General features: G+C 45.1%; 2 protein-coding genes across 2 annotated transcripts in view; both read left to right on the plus strand.

Annotated features, from left to right (window-relative positions):
* The window catches only part of ubald1a (UBA-like domain containing 1a), an 11,398-nt gene extending 6,166 nt beyond the window's left edge, over nucleotides 1–5,232 (plus strand). The window contains exon 3 of the mRNA XM_055057908.1: nucleotides 3,303–5,232. Within this exon, the coding sequence (XP_054913883.1) occupies nucleotides 3,303–3,638 (336 nt within the window). The 3' untranslated portion in view covers nucleotides 3,639–5,232. The remainder of the gene's footprint in view (nucleotides 1–3,302) is intronic.
* Nucleotides 5,233–8,740: 3,508 nt separating this feature from the next.
* The window catches only part of LOC129377763 (uncharacterized), a 4,353-nt gene continuing 3,093 nt past the window's right edge, over nucleotides 8,741–10,000 (plus strand). Inside the window, exon 1 of the mRNA XM_055057907.1 lies at nucleotides 8,741–9,184. Within this exon, the coding sequence (XP_054913882.1) occupies nucleotides 8,926–9,184 (259 nt within the window). The 5' untranslated portion in view covers nucleotides 8,741–8,925. The remainder of the gene's footprint in view (nucleotides 9,185–10,000) is intronic.

Raw genomic sequence — 10,000 nt, forward strand, 5'->3', positions numbered from 1 at the left:
GGTTATAAAGTAGGTGTGAGGCCGTGTCCCTGCACAGCTGCTCACAGGAGCAGAGAAGAACAACGAGGAGGAGGGGTGTGTGTGTGTGTGTGTGTGTGTGTGTGTGTGTGTGTGTGTGTGTGTGTGTGTGTGTGTGTGTGTGTGTGTGTGTGTGTGTGTGTGTGTGTTTTTGGTAACGGTAAACACGGTCTGGGTGTCCAGGCGTGGCTTCGTCTGGAGGATTTCTAGAAATCCCAACTTTTCTCCTCTCCCAGAGAGCAGCAGACCTATAATTACCTTCATAAAGCTCAGAGTGATGACACACACACACACACACACCAGATCCAGACAGGATTCAGTCAGAAACTGATGCTTATCTCCTCAGACTGACCAGCAGCAGAAACTGAAAAGTTTTATTTCCTGTGAGGACAGGAAACGTGTTGGTCCTGACAACGCAGTGTAACGTGGAGGCATAGAGAACTCTGTCTGTGTGTGTGTGTGTGTGTGTGTGTGTGTGTGTGTGTGTGTGTGTGTGTGTGTGTGTGTGTGTGTGTGTGTGTGGTTAGAGTTCTGGGAAGCCATGCTTTTGGAAACATGCAGAGTAACATGTTGGAACATGCAGGGAGTGCAGGCCAAGCCTCTTCAGATGTGGTTGAATGCTTGGCATGGCTGCATGACGCACGCACGCACACACACACACACACACAACAGGAAACACAAGCAGCCAAGTTAGTTGTAAACTATCTTCTTAGTAATCAAATATTCTTGTTCTTCAGCAGCTGCTGAAGTTGGTAAAATAAATTTATGAAAAGGAAAATCCTGGAAAATTATTTATGTATTTTGTTTTAAAATCCAAAATGGTTAAAAAGTGTGATGTGTGCAAAAGGTGCACAACATTTTTCAGATTAAACAGGGACGTTTGTAAGCACTTCCATCTCTCAGTCTGCAGTAGAAAGTTTTTATGAATTATTTCTAATCTATACAGTTTTTTCTGATACATTCTTTAATCTGGTAACAGTGGTGGCCTGGCCCTCACTGTAAAAACATTCCTGTAAGAAAATCTGAAATTATTTTCTGTTAAAACTGGATCAGAAACAAAGAATCGACTTTCTACCAGCGGCAGAGCAAACTGAGTTGTCATCATGAAACTGGAAGCAACGTCTAGAAGTGAAAGGAAAAACTCCTGCAGAGAGAGAGAGTGTGTGTGTGTGTGTGTGTGTGTGTCTCTGTGTGTGTGTGTGGGGGGCTGAGTGTGTGAGTGTGTACACATACCTGGTCTCACATTGACCTTTGACCTGCTTGTTTCTGCCAGACTTGTCTTTTCCAGTAAATGTTTCGCTGTTGGCTCTGGTGGCGGCAGCTGAAACCAAAGCGCGCTAATGATCCTCGGTGACGATGCGTTCACTGACCTCTGGGAGAAAGCAGCTTCCTGTTGAGAGGCGATCAGCAGAGAAACCTGAAAGTTTAGTGGAGGATGACTCGGCTACTTCAGTGTCTGGAGTAGAAATGTGTTTGAACATTTAAATATTCTGTCACCCTAAGCCTGGAGTGACCTTTGACCTGCTGCCAGTGAGACGTTGCCCTTAAATCAGCGAAACGTGAAACATCAGAACAATCCGCTCAACGGTCCGACAGTCACTCAGCTTTTCTTCTTCTGTTTGCTTTGACTTTTCCTTCAGTTTCTGATTCTCCAGAAGGTTTAACCTTCGTTCTGTTTCACCGAGACGCTATGAGGAACCCGCTGGTTCTGGTTCTGATCCCGGTCAACTGGCATCAGAACCTGCACCTGAGGTCGGGCTGACGGGTCAAAGGTCACCTCCTTCCTGCGACTGTAAACAGATCCAGTTCATCACGTTTCAGCGTGAAGTCACAAGGAAATGAGGCGGGGGGTTCTGATCCGAACCCAACAGAACCACCAGAAGCAGTGTGTCTGTGTGTGTGTCTCTGGTACCGCGATCCAGTCTCCGTCCCAACACCAGTAGATCTGTGCTCCTGTTCGGCTAAGTCGGCGGTTCAGGTCGGGTCCAGTGAATCTTCACTGACCTCAGGTTTATTCTGACCCGGATCCAAAGCGCAGCAAAGATCTGAGCTGCGTGTTAAATCAGTTTTTTCCCTCTGGAGGTGTGCAGAGGGAAACCTGCAGCTGAACACGCCGTGGGAAACAGCTCCGTTTTGTTAAATAAACTCCAGATGGAGTTTATTAATACATAAAACAAACTTTTTTCTGCTTTTGAAGCTGAATCTGTTAATCCGACCCGTCTGGTGGTTGTGAGGTCAAAGGTCGCTGTGTTTTTTCACAGCTTCATTTGGTTCACATGTTGACCTGATTTATCAGCTTGAAGCTTTTCTGCAACAGGAAGTGCATTCAGACGGTGTTGCATCATCACAGAGGGGCCGGGATTCCCCCAAACTTCCCACCAGAACCAGAACCAGAACCGCCACTTATAAGCAGAATCCGTCCATAAACGCTGGGGGCGGTTCTGGTTCTGGTTTCTGTCGTCATCGTTCCACGTTTTGGATTCACCTAAATGTTTCTCTTATGGTTTAATAAAATCAGAGCAAAATCAAATAACAAACGGAGGAAATTGTATTAAATCAGGTTGGATCATAAAGCTCAGATTCTCTTCCATTTATTACAAATAAAATGCATAAAGTAATAGTCCTTCTGGTCAAATCTTTCCTCTACAAGCAATGACCCAATACAGTTTGCTTATTGATCTTGTATTGATGACCCGATTATTTATTGAACAAACTACTGCTTACTGAATATTAATGAAACTGTAACCATAAGAAATATAAAATGCATATGTATATATGTGTGTGAAGTAATTTGAAAATAAATCTATAAATAAATCCAGAAAAAACTAATAATTTTTGAGGTTCATTTTCTTTTTGTTTGAACCAAATTTTCTGCAAACTCGTCGCCATGTTTGTGATTCTAACTCCCACCTACAGGTGGCAGTATTTCTTTCTTTCCTCTCTGCTGTCTTGTCTGTAATTCATATTACGAAAAGCCATATTTACTGTTGTACACAAACACAAATATATCAAACTTTAAGAAAATGTTTTCCATCACAAACAATCAGAAAATGAATATTCGAGGAAAAATTAATGTTTCATTGTGAAGATAAATCCTGCAGCTTCTCTTCCTGTTTTTATTAAAATTTATTTTCCTGTGGATGAAAAAATTCAGTAGAAATAAAGTTTATCTCTGCAGTTTATTGTAGTTCAGTTTCAGGGAATCAACTATAATATTGAGTATTTCCTGCAGGTGGCGCTGTGCGGCCAGTCGTTAATCCCGCTCTTCCTCTCCTCTTCCTCAGATGTGCACCCCCGCCAACACGCCGGCCACGCCCCCCAACTTCCCTGACGCGCTGACCATGTTCTCCCGGCTGAAAGCCTCCGAGAGTTTCGCCAGCAGCGCCGGCAGCCCCATGGCCGTCTCCATGGCCACCTCGCCGCCGCCCCCCCAGGCGGGCGGCTGCGGCGCGGGCGGCTGCGGCGCGGGCGGCTGGGGCGCGCCCAACGCGCCGCAGCCGCAGCAGGGACTCTGGACTCCGCCCCCCACGCAGCCCTGCCCGCCCCCCTGGCCCGTGGGCGTGGCTTCGCACGCAGGCGCTGAGCAGAAGGCCAGCGTCGCCATGGAGGCGGAGAGATGAAGGACTGGAAGCTGCCCCCCGCCGCCTCGCTGGTGTCATGGCCACGGTGAGGGGGCCATGACATCATCAGGCGGGGGGCAATAATGGGGAGAAACGGATTAGATCGGAAAAAATCTACGCAAACCAAGAAAAACTGATTGGAGAGAAACGAGGCCGAGGATTCTAGTTTCATCACCAGTAAATATTACAAGAGAAATTTAAAACATGTCACGCCCAAGGATTCTCCACCATGTTCCAGGACTTTCAAGGACTTTCAAGGCAGCAAGTCTTTGTGTTTTCCAGCCGGTGTTTTTTTTTTACCCACTGCTGTTCTATGTTCCTGCGACCGTCTGTGCTGCATGAAGAAAAATCGAGGCAGTGATTTTTTAAATTTTTTTTTTTATTCTTTAAGATTCAGATTTGATCACCAACTGGTGGCGCGTGGGACGCATGTGGGACGCATGAGAGCGAGCGAGCGGTCGGCCTGTAATCAGACGTGTATTCGTAAAGTTCCAGTATAAATATATATATATTAATGTAAACGCATAATTTAGGGTTTAGCAGGAAACAAAACGCCTCCATATCCGTCAGAGTGCGGGACCTCTTCTCATCTGGCCTGGTGGTCACCTGACTTCTCTCAGCCAATCAGGGATTGTTCTTCAACCAGCTGACTTCTCCTTTCGCCATCTCACCTGGACTGCAGGAGGCTTCAAGGCAACAAATCATCTTTCTATCTTATTGTTTCTAATGACGTTTTATTTGTTGAGAGGCGCAGGAAGTGGGCGGGGCTTTATGTTGATCTTTTGTAAACGTGAAACAGTCGCAGCTAAAATGACTAGAGATTAAAAACGAGACTACTCCCTCTTTTTAAACAGAAATGCCAGTTTTTGCATGACGTTTTCACAACGCATAACATCTTTTGTAGAGAGCATACAAGAGGAGGGGCGGGGCCTATGGCGGGAGGGCGGGGCCTATGGCGGGAGGGCGGGGCTTAAGGCCCCGCCTCAGGGAAGTTGGGGCCCCGCCTTAAGCCCCGCCAGCAGAATCTGGCTGTAAAAAGTCCAAATTAAACAGAGATGTGAGTGTAGAACTGAAAATGGCCAGCAGGGGCAGTCGGGGGCTCTACAGACTACTTTCAGGGACAGGATGATGCCCCTCCCCGCCCGTTGCTGGACTGGAGGTCTCTGAAGGCGACCAGCCGCTGGTGCGCTCACACTGCCGAGGGACGCTTCAGGAACAACCCTCGAAAAATCGCAATATTTTGAAAGCAGGTTCTCCAGTTTTGCTTTTGACTTTGATCAGAGACTTTAAAATGAGATATTTTAAATAGCTTAGGGTCTTTTTTTTAAGAATACAAATTATGGACATATTGATGAGGAATAACCATCATCCTGTTTCTTTAGACTAAAATGTGGGATGTGACCCATTTTTCCCAAAGTTTGGTTCCTTATTTGGTTCAGTGAGTTTGTGGGCGGGGCCTAATGTTCCTAATGGTTTCTCATGTATGTTTTCCCCATTGTATGACTGTATGAGACCATTCCCACAATATTTGTGGACTACCTGATAAATAACTTATCATTTTTGTGAACCTAAATAAATATTGTATGTCAACCTCTTCAGAAAACCAACTTTTCCTTCACTTCCTGTTTCTAAATGCATTAAAGCTGATGATTGGATGAAGTTTTGGGTTACTATAACTTTAATAATGTCTCTGCTGTCTTCGGATTCTTGATTTAAATCAAAAGTAACTTTCAGAATGTGAAAGTTCATTCAGAACTCACCCTGCAGTGAGGGGCAGGGTCACAGGGTTCGCTGGTCCTGATCTGACCTCCAGACTCCGCCCACCAGGCTCCGCCCACCAGGAAGTGGAGCGGGTTGCCAGTCTTTGCTTTGAGCGGATCCAGAGAACAGCCTGGCCCGGTTGGAGAAGGCATCCGAACCCAGCAGCTGATGAGCATCACTACTGTAAAAGCTTTTTATTACCCACAGTGCATCATTCTTCTCCTTCGAGGTCAGAGGAGAACATTTGGAGCTGCTCAATCACAGGAACCGGATCGGAACTGGATCAGAACCCTTCGGTTCGGCTCAGGTTTGGGTCTCACTGAGAAATCAGCCAAAAAAAAATATTACCACAATAAATGTTGGTTATTGCATTTGCCTCTCAGACTTAATTTGCTGTTTGAAGAACTTTTACACCATCTAGTGGCCGGTGTGGGAACTGCATGTTATGGGAGCTAAATTGTCTCATAAACTCAGTAAATCTTATTTTTCTTAAACTAGGCTTGTGCATAAAAAATATATTCGGGCTTAATTTTAGTTTTTTGCTACATTTGATAAAAAAATCAAAAGTTTATTTCTGATTTTGGTGATTTGGATTCACCAGGCGTCTAAGGAATGGAAATAGAACTAAGATGCAACATGGCTGTAGAAATGTAAATTATGTTAATATTTAGACTTTGCATCTTCAAATTAAATGATCACTGTAGATTACAAAGTAAATATTGACAATTCTTTACTGTGACAGAATATTTGTAAAAGCTTCTAGGTCAGATTTGTAAATACATTTTTCAGTATTTAGTTGGACTGGAAACACTACAGGATGAAAACTGATGGTGAAAAAATGCATGTTGAAATTAATTTGTAAAACTGATTTAATTTTTAGAAAAAAAAAGTCTTGGAGCTCATTAGACTGATTGGAATTTGCAGAAATCATTATTGAAACACTGATGGTTGTTCAAAAACATTTTTACTCCATTTTAAAGTTTTGTTTGGGAAAAAACAGCATCAATAAAATCAGAAACATACGAATATTAAATAATCTGTTTTTTTCCTTAAGTGCCTAATGAGTCTAATTAGCATCACAGCTAAAGTCACATAATAAAAGGCGTGACGTTCAAATGTACTAATTAATTTGACATTGAGTGACAACAGAAAAACCATCAGGATTTGTTGTGCAGTTGGATGTAAAGTGAGACTTTAAAGGAAGATCAAAACGTGAAGCTTTTATTGATTATTGATCAGAAATCTGGTTCCTAGCCGTGAGATCAATGATGGACTGAAGCAGGTAGAAAAAAACAAAAACAATGTAAAACTGTTGGCAAATTAAGAAATCTGAGCTTAAATAATGAATAATAATCGGCTTTGACTGATATAAATATCAGCATCGTGGTGGTTCTGATCCAGACGGACGTTCTGGACAAATTTTGCTGACTAAAACCCCAAACGGGCCGAAGTGTTGGTTCTGCTGGTCCAATGTCTGCTTCTGTGTGAACGACAGCAGTGAACCTGAAACCACGACTCCGAGCCGAGATCCTGATCCCGACACAAACCTGATTTATCCCTGCTGCACCAGCACACACACACACACACACACACACACACACACACACACACACACACACACACATATACACACACACACACACACACACACACACACACATATACACACACACACACACACACACACACACACACACACACACACACACACACATATACACACACACACACACACACACACACACACACACACATATACACACACACACACACACACACACACACACACACACACACACACACATATACACACACACACACACACACACACACACACACATATACACACACACACACACACACACACACACACACACACACACACACACACACACACACACACACACACACACACACACACACACACACACACACACACACACACACACACACACATATACACACACACACACACACACACACACACACATATACACACACACACACACACACACACACACACACACACACACACATACACACACACACATTAACAGACATTTATTTAGTTTATTTTTACCAGGAACTAAATAATTTCTAAACTTTGTTTTTAACGTTCAGATTAAATTTTGTTTCTTTTTTAAAGTTTCTGCAGGTTTTTGGTTTTTTAACAGTTTTGTGAAAAGGATCCAGAAAATGTAACTTATATTTAAATTATAAATAGAAAACAAAGTTTATGTGGAAAAAAATATTTTTGCAACAAAGAAAATTAAACGTTTTACACTTTAAAATGTCCAGGATGATAAAATATAATTTAATCAGAAAATTAGTTTTTCCCTATAAATAATAACTGATCTTTATTAATCACAAGTTTAGTGAGAATATTTAAAGCTAATAAACTTCTTATATCATTAAATACATAAACATATCAGAAATAAAGCTGTAATAAATGTAAAACTATAAATATTTACTTTTAAAGTGAGATTATCAGGTAAATATAAAACATAAAAGTCGTGTTGATTCTTAGGATACTGACCCAGTTCAGGGTCAAAGGTCAGTGAAACGTCCTCACAAACAAAAAGGCAGAACAAACATCGTCTGAAACTGTTTGGGGTCAAAGGTCACCGGACGCCTCTGTTGAAACTTTTACACTGTAAAATAATTTCTGCTGTGTGAAAATAAAAAATCTGGAACAATAAAAAGATTAAAGATTTATTTCAGTTTTTATCTCATTTAAAGAATCAAATTTTTTCCATATTTCTACCAGAAACTGGAAGATTAAAGTTTCACTTTGTTGTTTTTGTTTCATAATTCTTTCTATCTGTTGGTTTATTTTCATATTTAAATATTTCTCGGTTTTAAATGTTGGAATTTAAAGTTTATTGAGAATTATTGCTATTATCCTTCTGGAAACATTTTACCGTTTATTCTAATAATTTTGTCCATTTTTATGTTTTTTAAAATTTTTATTATTTTCAAACTCAGCTGACAGAAAGTTTCACGCCCTGCGTTGAACAATTACTGATCAATAATCAATAGTGAGTCAGACTGACGGCTCTCTGGAAGGTTCTGGTTCTGCTCGGTGGTGGCGGTGTGATGCTGTGGGTTCTGGTTCTGCTCGGTGGTGGCGGTGTGATGCTGTGGGTTCTGGTTCTGCTCGGTGGTGGCGGTGTGATGCTGTGGGTTCTGGTTCTGCTCGGTGGTGGAGTGTGATGCTGTGGGTTCTGGTTCTGCTCGGTGTCACGCTGCGGCTGCAGGATTTGCATGCAGCTCATTTGTTTACCACTGTTTACCGGATTCAAATGGACCCGTCGGCGCCGGCAGCAGAGCGGTTCTGGCTGGAATCGGACCCGGCCGCTCAGCTTTCCTCTCCTTAGCTTCAGGATCATTTTCAGAAGATTCTCGTCTCCGGATCCGACCTGGAATAGTTCCAGAATCCGGTTCTTCCACTGCTCCGATCCCAGATCGATTCAGAACCACTGGAGGTTCTGGTTCTGGTTCTGGAAGTCCGGTTTGCTGAGCAGGAATGGAGAGCGAGGAGGACGACGGCGTGTTCCTCCACACCTTCAGGACGGTACCGAGCCCCGGGCCAAGCAGAGCTGACAGCATGGGAGCGGAACCTGCCGGGCCGGCAGAACCGGACCAGGAGAATCGGGCCGGTCCAACGGGCCTGAGCGCCATCGAGTTCCGGATTCAGCAGCTGCACAGCCGGCGGTTCCTGCTGCTGAAGATGCAGCGCTGCACCAAGAAGGATGAGCAGAACAGAACCGGAACCGCAGAGGAACGTGAGTTACCCAAACAGAACCTAACAGAACCCGACAGAAATAGGAGGTTCTGGAGGTCCAAACAGGTGAAGCAGAAGTTCTGATCCGGGTTCATCAGATGGAAACGAGTTTAGAGTTAAAATGGTTTCTAGATTTTGTTTTAATTTTTTATTTTGTTGTTAAAGAGTTCAGGATCTGCAGCCTCCAAACGACCCGGTCTACAAAGACCTGCCTAGTCCATGTGGTCTATAGACCTGCCTGGTCAATGTGGTCTATAGACCTGTATGCAATGTTCCCTCTAGGTGTTCATGTGTCTGGGCACACAAGCATCCTGAGCGCACTGAGGTCCACTGTGGGCATCATCAGTGTACGTGGCGTGGCGTGGCGTGGCCTGGCGTGGCGTGGAGTGGCGTGGCGTGGCATGGCCTGGCGTGGCGTGGCCTGGCGTGGCGTGGCCTGGCCTGGCGTGGCGTGGCGTGGCCTGGCCTGGCCTGGCCTGGCGTGGCGTGGCGTGGCCTGGCCTGGCCTGGCGTGGCGTGGCGTGGCCTGGCCTGGCCTGGCCTGGCGTGGCGTGGCCTGGCCTGGCGTGGCGTGGCGTGGCCTGGCCTGGCGTGGCCTGGCGTGGCCTGGCGTGGCCTGGCCTGGCCTGGCGTGGCGTGGCGTGGCCTGGCGTGGCCTGGCGTGGCGTGGCCTGGCCTGGCGTGGCGTGGAGTGGCGTGGCGTGGCATGGCCTGGCGTGGCCTGGCCTGGCCTGGCCTGGCCTGGCGTGGCGTGGCGTGGCGTGGCGTGGCCTGGCCTGGCCTGGCGTGGCGTGGCCTGGCCTGGCGTGGCGTGGCA

This window comes from Poeciliopsis prolifica, unplaced genomic scaffold (assembly GCF_027474105.1).
Source record: "Poeciliopsis prolifica strain line A6 unplaced genomic scaffold, Auburn_PproV2 SCAFFOLD049, whole genome shotgun sequence".
Taxonomy (NCBI): domain Eukaryota; kingdom Metazoa; phylum Chordata; class Actinopteri; order Cyprinodontiformes; family Poeciliidae; genus Poeciliopsis; species Poeciliopsis prolifica.